The sequence below is a fragment of the Vulpes vulpes genome, chromosome 16 (assembly GCF_048418805.1).
Source record: "Vulpes vulpes isolate BD-2025 chromosome 16, VulVul3, whole genome shotgun sequence".
In the NCBI taxonomy this organism is placed as follows: domain Eukaryota; kingdom Metazoa; phylum Chordata; class Mammalia; order Carnivora; family Canidae; genus Vulpes; species Vulpes vulpes.
Window position 1 is genome coordinate 64372747 of NC_132795.1, and position 21706 is coordinate 64394452.

The 21706-nt window shown below is 36.0% G+C and overlaps 1 protein-coding gene across 1 annotated transcript in view; it reads right to left on the minus strand.

Moving 5' to 3' along the window:
* Positions 1 to 1901: 1901 nt before the first annotated feature.
* The window catches only part of SLC5A7 (solute carrier family 5 member 7), a 28979-nt gene continuing 9174 nt past the window's right edge, over positions 1902 to 21706 (minus strand). The window contains exons 5-9 of the mRNA XM_025992367.2: positions 18068 to 18216; positions 15021 to 15164; positions 10655 to 10808; positions 6967 to 7184; positions 1902 to 5930 (exon numbers count right to left, since the gene is read on the minus strand). Coding sequence (XP_025848152.1) covers positions 5304 to 5930; positions 6967 to 7184; positions 10655 to 10808; positions 15021 to 15164; positions 18068 to 18216 — 1292 coding nt within the window. The 3' untranslated portion in view covers positions 1902 to 5303. The remainder of the gene's footprint in view (positions 5931 to 6966; positions 7185 to 10654; positions 10809 to 15020; positions 15165 to 18067; positions 18217 to 21706) is intronic.

The window sequence follows — 21706 nt, forward strand, 5'->3', positions numbered from 1 at the left end:
AGTCATGTGATTTTAAACCGGATGTGCAGAAATACAAAAGACGGCTAAATTAAAGAAATTTTTGATTGACTTTCCCAAACCTACAAACCTTCGATAGATTTTCCAGTCCTTATTTTGAGCAAAGTAGTCTTGGTGACTGGTATTGCCTGAAAATTTCTGCATGAATAATGAGATAAACTTTCCCATAGACTTAGTCACTCCTTGATAAATTCATACTCATATACGGACCACAATTTGGGTGCATGCAAAACAGCACTAAAATTCTGTAACATTAGGTTCTTGAAAAGCCAAATAAAGCCAATATAATCTATAGTTCAATGTACTTTAAAACATGACTATTCTTTCTTCATCCCTAATTTAGAATCCAGGCTTAAAACGTGTTGAATGTGACAAGATTCATAGGCAAAATAACTTCCTAAATAGCTAAATGTGTTTTGTCCAATTTTCCCGGTTGGAGAGCTATGTTTCTAGTTCTGCATCTTTACACTTTTTAAGTGTGTTCCATTTACCTCATAGCCTTTAGGTATCATATAGTTTCAACCTAATAACTAACTGATAAATGCAATTCTCATTTGGGAGTCTGAGGCTCCAGAGGTCAAGTGGCTTGGCTAAGATTATAAATGTTGAGATATCAATCTGAGGCAGAGCAGCTACTTGAAGCCATATATGCTTTACTCTGCATTTCTACTCTTACCTACTGTCTTCCAAGTTATGTTAAAATCAGGCCAGAGGCCAAGGAGTGTGAGCCATTCTTGTGCTGTGGCTCACTCCAGCTGCATTTTGCAACTATACTGGGGGGGGGGGGGGGCTGTTTTCAGTTATTCCTCTCATTAATATCCACTACTCTATCATTAGCCTTTGGTCCTATCTGATTTATGGTTTTAACTGCTCTTGGTTCAAAACTCCATAAACCAACACAGCATTTTGGCTAATATATAAGGCAGTACTTATTTTAAATAGATAGACATAGCTTTCCAACTGAAAACCAAAACAAAATTGCCATATACTTTTTGATTATAGAGTATTTAAATAATAGGTGATGGCTGTTTTTTACTGTTTTGGGGTTCTTCTTTGGGTGATTGTATAAAATATGAAGAAGTAATCATTTATCATGTCTTTGGACTGCTCTCAGAATATCTGCCTTAGGAGAATGCTAATGATCAAGTTAAACTCTCTTAACACTAGGGTTAAAAAGAAGAAAGACATACACAGACTCCAATACACATTGTCTATTCTAGCTCCTAATAATTCCCCCTATAGTATAGATTTGTGATAAAACAAAATATAGGCTTTTCAGAAATGTGTCCATAATGGCAGATAAACTGGTATATTTCTTTGCATAACTAATTATTCTTTCCTTCATTCAGCCTTAAGTTGATTCTAGGCCCTTCCTCCATATATATCCAAATGCACAAGTGTTTATGATTAAGCTGTAAGAAGACAAAGTTCTTCTGAAAGTATATATTCACACTTTTAAAGACACTTTGAAAGAGTTAGATAAGAGATATAAAGCACATACTTAGAACATAATGAGAAGCAGTTCTTCACTTAGTGGTTGGTTGTGTATCCTAGATCAGCAATTATCAGACAGCTACTTGGTTTTTAAGATGCAGATTTCCTGATATTAATGGAATAGATATTCTGTTTATTGATTTGTTCATCTCAAAGAAAGGCTTGTGTGCAGTGGCAAAACTTCTTTTCCAGGGAAAATTATTCAAGTTTTTTGAGATATGATATCACAAATTGTCTAAGGCTTATGCAAGGTGAAACATTTCCATTTCATTTTTGTATACATTCCAACAATGAGATGGTTTATTTCAATTCCATTGCATAGTTGTCTTGAAGCACCACTTATATTTGTTTTAAGGGACAGCCGCAAAAAGCCAAATCTAGACATGATCTCCTGAATTGCACCAGCACAATTTAATACAATACCATTACATTGAAAACATTTACACATATTAGAGCTGTAAATCGACTTATTTTAAGCATAGTTTATATAATATTTTGACAGACAAAAATATATGTTTAGAACCATTATATGTATCTGTCCATTCAATAACAAACTTACAACAAATTACACATGATGCCGGAGTAAATTTTCTCAGAAACTAAGAAGAAAAAGTCACACTTTATGTTTAAAAAACAATGTCAATTCATTATTTCCAAATGAAAAATGCTAATAGCCATTACATTAGATTCACTTATTTCAAGCTTACATTCATTTCACATTCACATAAAATTCATTATTTTTAACTGTAGCAACAAAGTTGAATTTTGACACCGAGCACTTGAAAGCCTGATGACTTTTCAGTTCAGCTACAAGCTTGATGTTTTGGAAAATATGTGTGGGAAAAAATTTTAAATTACCCAAGAAACATGTTATAATTAATGTGGAAGCATGAAAATAAAATATGTTTTATTTTAATGCTTTATCCAAGTATTGCCTCCAGGGGTTAATATAGCCAGTGGTATCACATGTTTCCATTGTCTTATTCTCATCAAGAATGGATTTTTGTAAATTAAATCAACTGACTAGCGGGAAGAATACAAAGCCACCAGCATTACCCATGATGTCAAATCAGAGCAGGGATGAGCATTAGGCAATGTCTTCTGAGTGTCACAACAGTATTCCTTCCCTGGAAATGGAATAATGTGCCTAATGACCCTGTGATCATTTTTTCATTCTTTTTGATCATCGACATTTTTTGTCCTTTAAAAAAATCATCTCCCTAATATTTAGCACATGTATTAGTGGATTTTATACTAAACTAGTTTTTTATAAATCTAGTTTGAAAGTAGGTATGAAATAACGTGAAATAAAAATAGGACACTATTTGTTGATTCACATTATTTATCTAGTTTTTAATATCTTAGACAAGATGAATTTCCCTTTATCTTTCTATTATTAGATATTAATGAATGGAATGAAAGAAATTTTCACTGTTAATATTTATTCCATTTCACTGGACTTAAATATAGTTATTGCACATATTTGAACATATATGGACACCTTTTGCCCAGTAAAATTGTAAACTGTAACATCTTCAAAGAGACTCTAAGCCCCTGTTGTATTCTATTGAAATATAGGTGATGTTTTCTATGGAATCTGGTGCCTAACTAGGTTGAAATAAGAACTCAGAGTGACAGAGTATGTACAGTTATTCAGACGGTGTGCTGGAAAGCATGGCACATCTGAAGGAGCAGATCTGCCAGGAACTGCATCCCCAACAGTTAATCACTTTTCCATGCCAAATGTTTCCATTACTGGACTTTGTCTTTGTGAGCTTTCTGCCCTGGGTTCTTCTCTCCATTCATGTCTTAGAATCTTGGGACTCCCACACTTACAGCTTCTTTCCAAGTCCTCCATTGTATACTAGGTATAGAGAAGATTCTGAGCAAATTGATGAATGAGAAGAATTCTCATTATTATTATTATTATTCTCATTATTATCAAGTATGGATGATGTTCTATAAAGACTTTGAATGTGACATCATATTCTCCATCAAGTTCTGATAAAGCATTAAAATATGGGACATTTCAACATGTAAAATACTTAATTCATATTTTAAAAATTAACTGATAAAAAAAAAATAAATAAATTACCTGATGAATCTAACTCATGTTTAATAACAAAGGAGATGTATTATTTGATGCTTATAGACAATTAAAAAACTTTTAAAAAAGGAATTCTAGCTTCTAGAACACATCTTTTATGCTTAATGTTGAACACTGAATTAACTTCATTTTGTCTACAAATTGCAAAACAAGTGCTTTTGGACAAAGTGCTTTAGTTTAAATAAGTCATGTTGCCTTTCCTTATTGGATCAAATGCTCAGATAATTTAGCTTATCAATTCACTCTGTTTTTATAGACACAGCCCTTGTTATTTCTACAATGTGACTACTGGGAAAGCATTTAAAATTCTAAAATGGATACAAATCATTGCAAATATATATGCCTCATCCATGCTCTATACATATATATATACGCATATATACATATATATGCGTATATATATGTATACACACACGTATTTTTTAACTCCAGAAAAGAAGTAAAATAATATTTAATGACCATCTCATGAAAGTTATGTGGATGCCAAATGTCAAAATTGATGGCTTTTTCCCTTTAGTACATATTTTTACTTTCTGCTTTCTTCTCCATTTTAAAATTCAGTATCTACTCTCTGTAGTGGTGATTTGTCTAGTACCTAAGATTGGCTTTGCATTAAGTGCCACAGAGTTACTGTCTTGACACTAAATCATCTTCATTAATGAATGTCCAAAATTGAGAGGGTTTTGTTTTTCTAGTTTTATCAAGAGGTGCTGTTCATGCCTCATTAATCTTAACTGGTGCTGTGCTGCTACCTCACCTTACATATGACTCAATTTCCCTTCCAATACTAATTTAGATAGGAAACCACAACATTACTTCTTTTATCATGAAACAAAACTATATAAACCTCAGATGAAGGTAAAAATCCAATCGTTTTCCTATCACCTTCTGCTTGATGGCATTCTTGATTTATTGCTTTAAGGTTGCCTGATAATCATGCCTTCCACCCTCTAGGTACATGTCTCAATGCATATGGTAGCTCTTAGATACACTCAAATGAACCAGTGCTACTCTACAAGATGGATTCGATTTTCCTATTACCTTGTACCTAAAGAAAATGCCACGACACAAATATGTCATGTGTGTGTTTGTTTTGTCTGTGCTCAGAGTAATATGTCGTGCCACTACAAAAAGGGAAATGAATTGCATATTCAGCAAACATTCTAGTTAAGGACATGAAAGAAGGGATTAATCAGCACATCAGGACAATCACTGGTTAATTTGTTGCACCATTCATTGGAATGATGGCCAGTTCCTCTCCTGATTTCACTAATGACAATAAACTAAACCCACTAGCATATTAGTGGACAAGGTCTGGATCAAGTTCACCTGATTTCCTTTGCTCTTTTGTATCTACTTCTTTTTTTTCAGAATAAAGATAAATACTCTGTTTGGCCCTCTGTTCTTCGAGTAGGGCTTAATTCGGTTTTGAATACTTAACAAAACTAACTAAAGTCAGAATCAAATGGGGATGAGAAATATCGATGCAAGCTGTCGCTTTCACAGATGCTTCCTTGTAGCTTGACCTCCATTTGTGCAATTGCACTTTTATATGGATTTTTGACCTCCTGAATGCTGTTTGTTCTTAAAGTATGTTTTTTTATATGCTGCCACCCATCCTTCCTGGACTAGCCTGCTATTGGCACTCTGTTCGTGAAAACAGTATTTTATTTGGATGGGGTCATTACAAGTTATCTTCAGTCCCCGATCCTTCTGGGCTGGAGTCGATGTTGACAAAGGCCTCCTTATTGGTAAAAGTGGAGCTGAGAGTTAGGCTCTGTCGGGGCTTCACAGGTGCAAGTTCATCCAATTTAATATTTTCATTTTTGACCAGAACTGTCTTATCCATGTTTTCTTTACTGTGCCTTGCGACAACAGCATCAAATACATCTAATTTGGGTGGCAACTTTCCACTTTCAAATAGGTATTTGGCTAGATAGGAGATGCAAATGTTGGATAAGAACGAGGTAACCATGGCAAGGGTTTTAAATGGGAATCTCTGATTATAAATGCCATTCTTATCAGAGTAATAACCAGGGTAAAAGATCAAGGGCTGTAGGTTCAGATACGGCTCCCCTCCGGTTATTCTCAAGAAAAGGCCAGACACATAACCTGCCACGGCCCCATATGTGTTGGTTCCCTTGACGAAGAGCACACAGAGCAGCTGTGGGAAGATGATGATGTAAACGAGGTCTGAGCTGAGGTACCAGAGCCCATACACGGTCTTCGTTAGTAAGGCCATGGCTGTGGCTGAAGCTCCAAACACAAACACTGTGATTCGCATAACCCAGATGATTTCCTTGTCTGATGCCTGCAAGAAATTGCCACAGGGACAGCTTTTCACACAGTGCACTGGCTTATTTAGGTGAAGAATGAGATGCATTTCTGTGCCTTAAAGCTGGTCTGAACAATTGCCCTGGTTCCTATAGTTCTACCTGGGAAAAATCAACCTAAACCATGGTATAGGAGGCAAGCAATCTAGGTGGCCTCTCTTGTGGGCCTTTGGGAGGGGTTTTTGTGTGTCATGTACAGGAAGCACTGGCAGCTACATCTTTCCCTGAATGTGCAGGGGAGAGGTAAGATGAACTTACGTGCTGTCATAGGGCAATAATAATGCAAGAAAGGATGTCACATACTTTACATGTTAAGTAGTAATTCCTATGTGGCTATGAGGAGGCATGACCCACCCTGCCTTGCTGTCTCCTGGGACTCCTAGCATCTTTAAAGCCAGCCACTGTAAAAATAACTGGGAGCATTTTGTTTTCACCTAGGAAAACTTGAGAAAGGCAAAACCTTGGTGAAGGAAGAAAGTGGATAGGGGTTACTGGCTTCTCAGTGGCATAACAGCACCGTTCTGCATCTACTTGATTCAATAAAGTCCATTACACTGAGAAACAACTTTCACACCAAAGTGGACTTAGGAGTCTAAGCGAAAAGAGGGACAGATGCTACACAAATGCCCATGAAATAATTTACTCACCATGTTCTACTTCACATTTCTTGTCATACTCGATGTAACTCAAAGTTTTTCTAAGATATTTTAGGTTTCATGACTCTTTCATTAGAAGGACAAGAAATGTAAATTACAGCAATATGACTGTACCTTTTGAAGTTTCTCGCTTTGATTTGTTCCCTTCCATATCAACATGAATGATAACATGCATTAAACACGTTCATGTAGAGCTTCAATAAAATTCAGCATTATTTAACCTTGTATGCTTAATCAAAGTAGGGTCGGATTTTAATATAGGATATTAGTAAATGCATAATACTACAGATACAATAAATACAACGATGACCACCACTACAACAACAAAAATGTTATGTTTGAAAAAATTTGTTCTTACATTTTGTCTGAATGAAAGCTGGTAGATGTTCCGGGCAAACATGGAACTAGCTGACAAGATTGAAGAATCTGCTGATGACATAACAGCAGCAGAAACTGCACCAAGACCAAAGAAAGAAATGTACACAGGGCAGAGATACTTCAGAACAATTGGTAAAATCATGTCTGCTTCCTTGTTGGCCTTGGGATCTAGAGGCCTGTATGTAGTCTGGTTCCAGTCTGTTGAATAGAAACAAAAAATAAAACAACCACCAAAGAAACATTAGGTTCTTTATCCATCTGGGGGTCATCTTATTTACCAGGAGCTCTTGAAATAAATTCAGAATGCATGAATTAGTCTAATCAGAGGAGAATTCTATAATTAGGTCTAGAAATCTAACTGAGTATGTTGGTCTGAGAAGGTGGGAAGTCCATCGTTTTATATTCAATTCTGGCTTCTAATAGGTTTTGGTTACACTTAGCCTCATTCATAAGACCTGTTATCTATTATCTATCTATCTATCTATCTATCTATCTATCTATCTATCTATCATCTACCTAATCTATCTATCATCTATCATCTATCTGCCCATCTATCTACCAATATCTATCTATATCTATCTATATCAATCTATTTATCATCTATCATCTATCTGCCCATCTATCTACCAATCATCTATTATCTTTCTACTTACCTACCTACCTAATATCTATTTCTCTTCTGCAATTGTGACATCAAACCGTACAGAATCATAGAAAACAAGTATTATAAAACAAAAGCATAGAGTATTTATTTCTTCAACCAGCTGGAGATATGAGAGGACACTTACTGTTTCAGTCCTCAGCCATACATGCATTAATGGATAGACAATAGTGGGGCTATTCTCACCCATCCTTTTCTTGTATAGGAACTTGGTTTTGGGGCTCCCTCAACATTATTTTTCTCCCAACTAAATTTTTCTTGCATTGGAAATAGGGAGGCATGATAGATAAAGGAAAATCTTTGTTTTATTGAGTAGAAAGTACAGGTATGAGGCTGACATTTTCAGGAGGATTTTGGACTCTGTATAAAAGGACTCAAAGCATAAAAGATAAAAAGCCTTTCAAGGAAGCATGAGGGCATGGGTACCAGAGATGCACAGGAAACCTTTTGCAGCACATCTCTGGCTAAGTCTGTGAGTTAGGCTATTAAAAACAATGAATCAGTTTGACAGTCGTGAGGATAAGGAAGAAATGGCAGAGAATGGCAAGTGCTTAATCTTGTTAAAGCAAGAAGTAAAAGGAAGAATCATCATTGGATTAAATCAGTTCTTGGCAAACCTGAATGAACATAGGGCTCTCTCAGGCATGCCTTTACAATGCAGAGTTCTAGACTCTTATCCTCAAAGATTCTGATTGCATAGGTCTGAATGATGATAACATTCAGCCAAATTTGGGAATTCATCAAATTATAGCTAGTCAATAGATTAATCATTGGAGTAAAAATTCATTACAGAGTATTATCAATTTGCTTTATCTCACAAAAATAACACAGTGAAGCCGATTTAGAAAAACTAGATGATAAATTATACAACCACACATTTCCATACTATATATATATATATATATGAAGGTGTTTTCTTTAAAACCACAAAGCTGAAGTAAGTAACATGCAGTTTCTTCAAGCATTTAAAAAGATTTTTGGAAAAAATAAAATAGGTAAATGTGCTTTCAAGTTTTAAAATTTGAAACTTGGAAATTATATCTGTATTTTTTCTTATTTCAGCAAGTTTAAGTCTTTTTATCATAATTGAAGGAATTGCATGATCAATTAAACATTGTCAGCAGTATTTTCCAAAATTTTCCATTAACTATTTAAATGCAGCCAAAAATCTGAGTGTTTTGAATTATACAAACTTATCCATTGTCAGTCTAAGACTCATAACATTTATATTATTCTTCTTCAACAAAATCTGAGATGAGCCACTAGTAAAATAGGCTATAAGATTATTTAGATTTCATAATGAGTTGGTCTGTTTAACTCTAGAATTCATAGAAGGAATTACATCTTTGAATTGATTTTTTAACAAATGAAATTCTGCATTGTCTAATATGTTTTTGCATATTATTTAGAAAATAGCTATTAAGGTTTTATTGTAAAGGGTACAAAAAATATCTTCTGCACCACGCAAGATAGAGAAAAATTATGGTGAAAAAAATAGAACAACAAGTTTACCTTTTAATATTTAGTTCTTTACTGTTTAGTTATACTATCATGTACTGAAGAATACAATGGCATCTTTAAATGCACAGTAGTATAGCTCCTTTAGCTTCTTTTTTTTTTTTTTTTGCTTAACTTTGATGGCATAATTCCAGGACCAAATAGGGATTTGATTTCCCTTGGATCCTACCACTTTTTTCTTCCCCCATTTTCCACTACAATTGTTCAAAGCCATTCTTTGTTGAAGCCAATTTTATAGCATTCATTGAGATGTTATGGTACCAGAAATAACAACCAACAATGTGAACCTGATCCAAGAAAAAAAAAAGATTTTTTTCAGTCTGTTGTTCTATTGCACACACACACACACACACACACACAAGCTCACCTACACACATGCACAAGTATATATACATGGCCAGATTTGTTTCCTGATTGTGACATAAATGTTATCTTTTATTCAAAGGCACACAATTACCTTTGTTAGTCATCTTTTTAAGTGTTTATGACACGGATGAACAACTGGAATAGAGAGTATGCACTATGGACCATGACTGCTCTTATAAAAGTTACATGATCCAGTAAGTAGTTCTACTAACTGTAAATCAAAATAGCCATGAGAGTATCATCCTGTATCATCTTTTCAAAACACAGTGGAATGAAAGGTAAACTTCTTTAGTCTGTTTTAATGACCCCATACCAATAGGACTCCATTGAATTTGGATTTTCTGATGTATTTTCATGAAATGCTCTTAGAAGCTGTATATCATAGATACATAACTGTTAGGAATAATTAAGAATTCAATTAAGCTAAGGGTGAGATTTAAAAAATGTTCTAGATAGAGGCTAACTAGGAGATAAGCACTTCATAATGCTCTTTTTACCAATTCTGAGTAAGCTATTCTCTAAGACTTAGTGCCTTAAGTCTACCATAACCTACACACTTATTTATTTCCCCAAGGAAAAAAACTTTTTATTAACAAAATATTAAAAATGTAAAATAGGAATGTCAAGTTCAAAGTGGTCCTTAGGTGTCAGGTAAATTTGCAAGCCAGTAGCTTTCGACTCAGGTCAAATTTGACCAACTAAAGGGCTTTAAAAAACACTGATCTCTGGCTCCATCTTAGATTATTAAAATTAAATCCCTGTGAGGTAGAATAGAAATAGGTATTTTTTAAAGTACCTCTCCTCCTCCCCCAGATGATGTCAATGTGCACTTTGGTTGAGAACCGCTGCTGACAGGATTACATATACATAATTGATAAGTACATTAACATGGGAGGGGTATGCTCACATACATTTTATTGGTGGGGAGAGCAATCAAAAACTGGAGGCACTGAGGTTTAATAATGATTTGAATGCTATAATAAAGGTTTGTATCTGAATAAGATGAGAAACAATCAACTATGTGGGGGTAAGAGGGCAAGTGGGGGAGGGAGAGCCACCTTGTGGTAATTGATTGCTTCAGTGAAGCTTCATGGGTCAATTAGTGAAGCTGCAAGAGATATACCTGTTGATGCTCCTATGGCCCCAATGAGTATGGCTGGTAGAGCCATGATCAGGCACCCAAAAGCTGCCAGGAAAGATAACACTTGAGCATAGGTGGCTGAGGATGAAGAGAGGACCCTCTGGAAGTAGGCTTGCCATGGGATTCCACCCAGCATCTGCATGGGAACAACAGGGACTCAGAATGAGGTGGAGGCAAACAACATCTATTAGGTATTCTTTTTTTCTTTTTTTGTATAAATTTTTTATTGGAGTTCGATTTGCCAACATATAGCATAACACCCAGTGCTCATCCTGTCAAGTGCCCCCCTTAGTGCCTGTCACCCAGTCACCCCATCCCCCCCCGCCCACGTCCCCTTCCTCTACCCCTTGTTCATTTCCCAGAGTTAGGAGTCTCTCTATTAGGTATTCTTAAATCAGATTCTTTTGAAAGTCACAATCACAATCGTCCTATGGCTCTGAGATGCCATAAATGTCCTACATGTCAAATATCTCAATTGCAATCATCTCATTTTCACGTTTTCAACTGTGCAGAATTTCCTCAAGCTTTTTTTCCCTTCATAATTACATAACTCAATCTTATCTATTCTTAATTTACCTACTTTAAGCTGCATTACAACTACCCATAAGAAGCCTACAATTTGTTTTCATCTAGAGGTTCTAATCAACACAAAATTGTCTAAAAAAATTAAGATTCTCAAAGGAGGAACTTTTATTTGAATCAATAAAACCCAATAAATATTTCTGGACCAGGTGATGAGATGGTTGTCAAGGGAATGGTTCTTGCTCTGGAGCTCCCTGCTCACCAGGAGAGTCAATGCAAGGCAGTGTTTTCCAGAGTGGGGTGTGCAGAATGTCCCAGATAATATAGAAGGGCATCAAAGAAAATATTAGAATTTCTATTTAGACTCATTTTTACCTCTTACTTATGTGTTACATTGTTTTAATTAAATGATTAAAAATGTCTTAATATGCTATGTATGAGTAATTAATACTTACATATACCTATGTGGGGGTGTGTTTAAAATTCTTATTGAGGATATGCAATCATGAAACTTTTGGAGACAGTGAACTATAATGTGATTTGTTGCCTGTTATAAAGAGGTTTGTATGGGAAGGAAATTGAGGAACAATTAACTATTCAGAGATAACAGGGACAGGGTTAGATGGGAGGAAGGACAGCTGCATGGTAATCACGAAAACCTGCAGAATTGACATGGAGTCAGTCCTTAAACACTGAGAGGGTGTCACTAGGTAAAGATGGAGAGAGAAGCGAACACCGGGCAGAGAATTCAGTGTGAAAAAGGAAGGAAAAAAAAAGCAATGAAGCAGCTCTGAGACCACTGAGAAATTGGCCTAATGGAAGGTCAGGGTGTGTAGGAGTGGCTAACGAGGAGGTGGAAATACCTTCCTCATGATCACTGTCATGGTTCTCTGACTCACATACAGTCAATGTTCATAAATATTTATCATATGAATGAGTGAACTGATGAATGCATTTTCCATATTACATTGCCTGTCTCACTGGGCTCTAAATTGTGGGATGTCTTATTTGTCATTGTCACCTCTGTGCCAATCAGAGTGCTTGTTACATATTGATTCCAATGCAATCTCCTCCTTATAGAAGCTATGCATGTTCAAAAGTTTAAAAAAAAAGTAAAAGAAGAATGCATTTTCCATATTACATTGCCTGTCTCACTGGGCTCTAAATTGTGGGATGTCTTATTTGTCATTGTCACCTCTGTGCCAATCAGAGTGCTTGTTACATATTGATTCCAATGCAATCTCCTCCTTATGGAAGCTATGCATGTTCAAAAGTTTAAAAAAAAAGTAAAAGAAGAAATTCTAAAATTCATAATCCATGCCTCAAGTCTATATGCTTCCAAAACTTTTCCTTTGGTTTGCAACCTATAAATCAACCTATAAATCTGTTTGCAACAGATTTTCCTTGACTTATGATGGGGTTACATCCCCATAAGCCCACCATAAGTTGAAAATATCTGAAGTCAAAATAAAAAATGCATTTAATACACCTAACCTCTTGAACATCATAGCTCAACCTAGCCTGCCTTAAACATGCTCAGAATACTGACATTAGCTTATAGCTGGGTAAATCATCTAACACAAAGCCTATTTTATAATAAAGTGCTGAATATCTTGTATAATCTATTGAATGCTATACTGAAAGTGAGAGACAGCACGGTGTATGGATACAAAATGTTTGTCAATGTATCGTTTGTTCAGACTCCTGGTTGACCGGGAGCTGTGGCTAGCTGCCACTGCCCACCACCCTGAGAGGCTCGTACTACACAGTGCTAGCCCAGGAAAAGATCAAAATTCAAAGTATTGTTTATATTGAATGCTATCGTTTTCTCATCAATGCAAAGTTGAAAACCTGTTAAGCTGAACCATTATAAGTCAGGATTATCTGAGTATCATTACCATTTTCTTTACCAATGAATATTCATCAATAACTTCAATGCCTGTATGAATTGATACACCACAATTTACATGCCAATCTTTCTGGACATTTAAGCCATCAGAGCTTTGTAACTAAAGTAAAATCTGCCCTCTGCAGACAAACAGAAGTCCTGATGACAAGGTGGGAGATGGGTTAGGAGGAGTGAGATGCAGGTAGGTGGGCTGCCATGTGGAGGCTGTGAAGAGCCACCACGACAGGCCAGCTGAAGAATACTGCCAGAGAACAGGTAGGGCTGGGAGATACCTTGGAGATATCCAGAGCAAGACCCCACAAGTCATTTATGACAAGCAGAAGTTCAGAGAGACAGTTGGAAGATGGGAGATCATTGGTGAAACATTTTAAGGCTTAACTTCTACAGTTCATTCATTCTTTCATGCAACATCTATCATTTCACATCCACTTATGCTGCATTTTGAAGAATGAACATGACTTAGTTATATACTTTTTTTGAGATGGAAGAAACTTTATTAGTCATTGGATATAATGCCTTATCTTAAAGATTAATACATCTGAGGCCTAAAGTGTGGTGTAGGAGAAATGATTTTAGGGTCTTAATGCTCAGACATTTCGATTCAAATCCCTCACTCAGACAATGGTGTGATTATCCACAGACTGCTGATCTTTTCTGAGTGCCATAATCTCCTCCATATAACCCTAAATAAACCTGCCATGCTGATACAATTTCACACACACATAATATTTAACCCCTTTCTCCCTTCAATTCATAATTATAAGCCATTCTAGAAAAGTGTCAGCCAATACATTTCTTAACAATACTTGGGAAAGAATTTCTCTTCCCTACCACTGGAAACAATTTGTTTGCATGTTTTCTTGCCTTCTTACCTGGAATTTCTTTACTGGGACAGACACATCTACTTTTTTTTTTCTTTTTATTTCTTTATTCATGAGAGACACACACACACACACACACACACACAGAGGCAGAGACATAAGCAGAGGGAAAAGCAGGCTCCATACAGGGAGCCCAATGTAGGGCTCGATCCCAGGACTCCAGGATCACTTCCTGGGCCGAAGGCAGACATTTAACCTCTGAGCCACCCAGGTGTCCCGACACACACTTTTACTGCTGAAATTTAGCAAAGGGCCATGAATACAAAGTGAAATCACCAAAATATTGTGAATCCTCTAAAAAGTTAACAAAAATAATTTCCCCTTAATTTTGATATAAATGTTAATCTATTTCTTATTTTGAAATTAAATATAGTGTTTTATTCTTGTAAGTAACCCAATTAGCAAAATCACAAAGTCTGACAGGTTCTTTTGGCTTTCCCCCTCTTCCCTCAATATGTGATCTTCCTTTATTTTTTCTGTGCCCCACATCTCACTGCCAACACCTTCACCCAAAAGTTCTGTAAGTTCCTAAGCTGTCTCTGACTTACCAGTGCTTCTTCTTGGCATCTTTCCTGAGTGACACTTCCTTTCCAAACTTCTGTCTGTACTAAAAACTCTTTGGCAATAATTTACTTATTCAGTAATTAAAGACCAAATGGATTATTTATTTCAGAAGAAGTTGGTTTTAATGCCTTAAATCCAAAATCCAAATTAAAACTTTTTGATGGCTTGGTTTCAGATTGGGGAAGTCTCTGTGGCTAGGGAATGGTGTTCCTTACTTACAGCACAACAGAAATGTGGATATGCCATACATTACCCCATAGACATTGTCTCTTTAAGATTTTACACTCTCTCCACTTTGACACTAGTCAGCTACCATAGTCAGTAAGTGGCTCCATCCTTCCAACAGAAGTAGTCAGTGCAGAAACAGACATGAGTCAGCAGGTGAAATTAACATATAAACCTTAAAATCTTAAAAATGCATTTGATTTTAGGAAAAATGAGATTACATTCCTCAGTTAACGGCATTACTTACCAACAGCAGAAAACTATCAAGCCAAGTGTAGACTTCAAATGATTCAATGGTCCCCAGCCAAGGCTTTTGGTACTTGGCATGCAGAGCAGTGTACCCAATGTCAGTAACTGCAGAATGTGACAGGGCAAAAGGGACGCTGATCCACTGTAACCAAAGAGGAATGTGACATAGTTAAGCTATGACTTTTGCCTGTCTTATATATGCAAGGTTTAGCCACACACTTTGTTTTCTAATAGACCACAAAAGCTCAGTTGTTCTTCCTGTCCACCAGAGAAGAACCTAGAATCATGTTCTCTGTGGGATGCCATGAAATACTGATTTACAAAAGTTAGTAACATATTATCCATGCCTGTGCTTAATTTTATCACGTCATATCAATTATAGGAGCAGTCAGCCAACCTTTGAAAGAAAATATTAAATTTGAGAACATAGGTATATTGGCATATTAACTTTTAATGTTTTCTTTGAGTTAGTGAAAGATGTCCATTAATAAAGTGACAATGAAAAATCTGAGAACTTGGTGAGTGAAACAAAACTTCAAGGGTGAGCCCAGAAGGAAGAGAATGGAGAGATCATCTAAATGGAACAAGGCAAAGAGGAGAAGAACATAAAGTGTGTGTGCACATATTTCTTGTGTGACAAGGTTTGCTGGTGTGGGAGTGGGTTAGGAACATGGGAGAGAGAAACATAAATACATGGCAAGAAATTTTAATTGCAAGCTAAGGGATTTATATTTTGTTTTATAGGCAACTGGAAGCTAGAAGCATTTCTTCTGACTTATAAAAAGATTTTAGTAGGTTTCTTCTGCATTTTAATATCACAGATGTGAACAGTGAGCTTAGGAGAAGGAGGAATCAGGATAAGCAGTAGGTGAACTGGTATGATCCAGATGAAGGCCTAAAGTAGAGCCATGATATTGGAAATGGAAAGACATTGGTACTGAAAACGGATTATGAAGGGAGATTGAGCAGCTCCTAGATTATAGTAGGAAGAAAGAGATCAGAGGGGGAAGATGAACAGATGAACCTCAAGTTTACAGTTGTCAAGCTCCAAGGATGGTGATAAAATCAACAGAATTGGAGAATTTGAGAAAAGGAGATAGTTTAAGGTGTGAGTTGCTTCATTAATTAAGTGTGCATGCATAGTCTTTTGAAGCTTGGATAACAAACCATAGTTGGCCTTTTACTCAGTCAAGTCAATAGGCTCTTAACTAGTAATCAAAAGAACTTGATTCCTTATCAGTTTAGTTACAATTTGTAGCAGAAAACCACTCTAACATCTATCTCACATATATTTGTCCTATCATCTTTATACTGGCATGCTTGATTTATGCTCCTGTGTGTTTTAAGTTCTGGCCTCATGAAAAGCAATGAGAAATTACATCTACCGAGAATAAATAGCTTCATCCCTGGTGTTGGCTTTCTTAGTATATCAAGTGCCTCAGCTAAGAAGTTTGTCATTGTCAAACCAACCTTGCCTCCAAAGTTCCAAACAGAGATTTATTTTTGGAAGTTTATGATGATGCTAAGGAGAATTCTGAATTTCAGCACTGTCCATTTGGTTTTGGCAATTCAAAAATAAGAAAGTAGAAGTGATTGAGAATTAAATTGACTTGAATTCAATTAAGACACTAGTGAATGAAATTCCACGAAATGCACATAGACACTAGGGGAAAAGAGGAAATGTTGTGATTATTGCTAGCATATGTAAATTTATGGCTTAACTATAATTTTAGTTGTAGTCATTTCTTTTAAAATTTTCCTGCCATTATTAAAGATTCTAGAAAATAAAAAAAACAAAACAAAACAAAAAATGAGTATGAGATTCGACTCCATTTTTCATTTCTAAGTGTCTAGTGTAAACACTAAAATAGAGGGAAGAGCTTTTCATTATGAGGAAAAAAGAGGAGGCTCAAAGGTGCTTTAATCATCCATGGGAAGGGTATCACGATGTGCAGTCTGAACTTCTTCTGTGGCCTACCTGTGAGGGCACCAGCCCTACACACTATGTCTCTGAGATAAAATACATGTGAGTGAGTACTACGCTACAGTGCCCAGCATGGAGTACTCACACCATTTTCTTTGATATGTCTTAGGTGTTGAATATTATTGTATATAAAGTAATATAGTCTTCACATTTTAAGATGTTGAGCTTACAAAGGCTCAACGTTGACTAAAATGTGTTCATAACACACCAAAGCACTCTTAACATAATACAAGTAATACATCTCATAATTATACAGTACTTTTTACTGAATAAAACACACATATATTTCCTAATTTAATTTAGAACTTATAAACAATACATAACAAACCTTTCTAGTGCCTATATAATTAAGCCTTTTCTTTGTTTTTAGACCCCAGATAGTGATGATTAATATTGAAACCCACAGTTTTTCCAATGGGATAATTTCTGTCTTATGAGAAGTCTTACAGATCAATTAAAATGAATACAGGGGGTAGATTAAGAGACCAGTGCAGGAGGCACCTGGGTGGCTCAGTCAGTTAAGCATCTGCCTACAGCTCAGGTCATGATCTCAGGGTCCTGGGATCCAGCCCTGCCTCAGGCTCCCAGCTCAGAGAGAAGCCTGTTTCTCCCTCTCCCTCTGCCCCTGTCTCGTGTTCTCTCTTTCTGTATCAAATAAATAAACAAAATCTTTTTTAAAAAGAAAGACTAATGCAAGTGAGCACCAATGTTTACATTTTAACTCTGAATAAAGTATGTTGCCTTCAAACTCAAGGACTAGCACACATAAGTTGCCATCAAATGTAGGCATGAAGGGAAGGAAGCCCTAGGCCTTTTTAAGAATTAAATTGAGGGCATATTTTCTGTTAAAATCTAGCAAAATGACTACAGTTTTTTGTCCAATTAATTCACTGAGAAATTTAAAATTTCAAATGGTATATGACCTACTATGTATTACTCATGACAGAAAATGACATTTCTATTAATTTTTGCTGAGTTAGTATAATACCACAGTACCTTTTAGAAAGAAAAAGGAGAGGAAAGGAAAAGAAGAAGGAAAGTCTGCGAATGGCTCCACTTACCAGGCCTATGAAAATGCAGAAAAGCTGAACTACATCCGTGTAGGCCACAGAGTAGAGACCACCCACTAGTGTATACAGAGTGGCGATCAATGCAGAGACGATGACAGAAGCTTGCACGTTGGCGCTAATGATCACACTGATGGTGGCTCCTGAAGAAAGCAGACAAGAGAACACTGTGGTCAAAGTACTCAAATGGATTCCACTTTCTGTTCAAGGATATACTGAATGTTCCGTGACAGTAAGTATTTCCCTGTGTCATGTGAAAAGTATTGGATGATAACAGTTAATGTAAGTTTTCATATCAAAATCTTAAAATCTCTATAACTTAAATATGTATATACATATATATACTTACGTATATAAATCTACATATATTTAAACACATTCTTTCTCTCTGAAATTTATGCTTTGCTAACTTATTTATGTGGGACACCCAAAATTCATGACATGACTTCAGAATTCCATGAAATATACTAAATTTAATACTACTATAAGAACCCGAAATAATTTTACTACCTATCTGAAACTGACTTTATTAAATATATGCAATATATTTACTCATATCCTTGAGATAAGCCCAATCACCCATTTTCCATTAATTCTGACTCCTGCTAGCTTTTTTTTTTTTAGGGTACTTTGTCACAGTACCCTTTTTTTAAAAATATTTATTTATGATAGGCACACAGTGAGAGAGAGAGAGGCAGAGACACAGGCAGAGGGAGAAGCAGGCTCCATGCACCAGGAGCCCGACATGGGATTCGATCCTGGGTCTCCAGGATCGCACCCTGGGCCAAAGGCAGGCGCCAAACCGCTGCGCCACCCAGGGATCCCCCTGCTAGCTTTTTAAATTCATTTTTATTTTCATTTATTTTTATTTTTTAAAGATGTATTTATTTATTGTTGAGAGAGAGAGAGAAAGAGAGCGAGAGCAGGGGAAGGGGAAGAGGGAGAAAATATCCAAGCAGACTCCCATTGAGTACAAAGCCCAGCATGAGGCGCAATCTCACGACCCATGAAATCAACACCTAATCCAAAACCAAGAGTCAGACACTTAAGCAACTGAGCCACCCAGGTGCCCCCTTGTTAGCTTTTTTTAGATGATGGATGGTATAAGGTACCAAGGTTTAAGACAAGTGTGTAGATGAAAATAATAAAATTAGCAAATTTTATTCCAGTCCTACTGCTAGGACACCAATGTGTTGAAGGGCCCTAGATTTCAACTGAGATTTTTTTTTTAAAAAGATTTTACTTATTTATTCACAAGAGACACACAGAGAGAGATAGAGGCAGAGACAGCAGAGGGAGAAGCAGGCAGGCTCCATGCAGGGAGCCCGATGCAGGACTTGATCCCAGGTCTCCAGGATAACACCCTGGGCTGAAGGCGGCACTAAACTGCTGAGCCAACTGAGATTTTTAAGTAATTTTCACTATCAGAGTTTTAAGCCTGCCTTAGAAATAAAATTTAAGTTTTTCTTACTTTATGTCTTTTATGTCTTTGTTTATTGAGTTTGTTGGTGTCTATATCTTGGATGAGAATATTAGAGAATGTACAATTAGACCACTATGGCTCTTGGACTTCTCTCAGAATTCACTTGCTGCTTTACAAACTCTTTCCCCATTGTTCTCAAAAGCTACATATTTTATATTTTATATTGTTAAATGTAGCAATTATAGGAATGCTAACATACATGGAACAAATCTGTGATTTTTTAATATCATTAATTGCGATCTTATATTCTGCCACCACTTCTCAGTTGCATGCTAACAGTGTGTGCAACCCACTAGAGATGAAAATGCATTCATTTTCTCAAGGAGCAGTATAAAATATTTTGATCTAAGATAACAATACAAAATATTTTTCAAAAATTTCTTTCTTAGTGCTTTGAATATGGTAACAAAATTATTTTCTTGAGTAAAGCAAATGAATAAAAGGAAAAGACTGACAAGGAATTGGAAGATGAAGACAATGGAAGGTAGTCAATTATTTATAAATGACTTTGGGTAATTGACTGAGTTATTGTTGTATGGATATTTAACAGGCTTCCCCCCCCCCCTTGCAATTATTTACTTCATGTTGAAACTTTAGTTGCAATTCTTTGCCATTCTTCTTTTGGTCTGGTTTTCTATTTTAATGACATTTCTAAGTACAATTATTACCCTGCCTCTTTGGGTTGCTGTTTAATTTTCTACCCATTAGTGAAAATTTTATTAATTCTACACCTCCAAAAGGAAGGGAAGGAGGCTGTATGCTATAGAAGAAAGATCACTGGACTAGGATTCTAAAGATTTGGATACTGGTAAGTACTACCATTTGGTTGTAACTCAGTGGTTTTAAAGAAGTCTCCCACTTTTCTATTACTATTAAGATTGGGATTAATTTTTTCTTTAAAATATTTTCTAGATAATTCCATCATTTGTAGTGAGTAAAATAAATTACCTGCTAATGAAATATTACTTTATTCATGCAGCCATAAAAATAAACATACTATAAATAAAATCATAAAATTCACTGAATTTGAGCTGTGAGAAGTGTAAATATACATCTTTAAAAGATTTTATTTATTTACTTATTTAGAGAGAGAGAGAATGCATGAGTTTGGAGAAGCGCAGACAGAGAGGGAGAGAGAGAATTCCAAGCAGACCCTAGTCTGAGTGTGGAGCCTGATGCGAAGATTGATCCCAAGTCCCTGGGATCATGAACTGAGCCAAAATCAAGAGTTGGATGCTTAACTGACTGAACCACCCAGGTGCCCCTTACAGATACATTTCTTAAAAAAAAATGTTTGTAAAGGATGTTGTCCATTTATGGTAAGAAGATAGTTTAAAATTCTCCTAAGTTTCTGTGGTGAACTAAGCACATTCACAGGAAAGTGGTAATAGATATTGTATTTGTCTATTCTTAAGTATTCCAAGTTATTTCTAATAAACACTAATTTTGAATTATGTCCAACTATTATTTTTGAAGAAAATATGTATTGATTTAAAAATACATCTTTTTGGGATCCCTGAGTGGCTCAGCAGTTTAGCACCTGCCTTCGGCCTAGGGTATGATCCTGGAGTCCCGGGATCAAGTCCCACGTCAGGCTCCCTGCATGGAGCCTGCTTCTCCCTCTATGTCTCTGACTCTCTCTCTGTGTCTCTCATGAATAAATAAACAAAATCTTTTTAAAAAAACTATTTTCTTTACCAGAGCATATATTTCAAGCAATAGCAGCAATGTTTTTATACATGTTGTTTGATATGTGTGTTCATCTATGTTGATATATATATATATATATCCTAATATTTTACATATATATTGACATACACACAGACATAGAGACACATGCTCATATACAAAAATAATTAATTGAAGCAAGTTCAGAGTTTAGTTCAAGTTTATAGTTCCAAAATACTTTAGAAATTAGTTGGGGCACCTGAAACCAAAAGACACCTGGGTGGCTGAGTTGGTTGAGTGTCTGACTCTTGACCTTGGCTTAGGTTATGATCTCAGGTTTGGGACATCCAGCTCCATGTTGGGCTCCATGCTCAGCAGGGTGTCTTCTTTTCTCTCTCTCTCTCTCTCTCTCTCTCTCATTCTCCCTTTGTCCCTCCCCCATTAATACTCTCTTTTCAAAAGAAGGAAATATTAGTTTATTA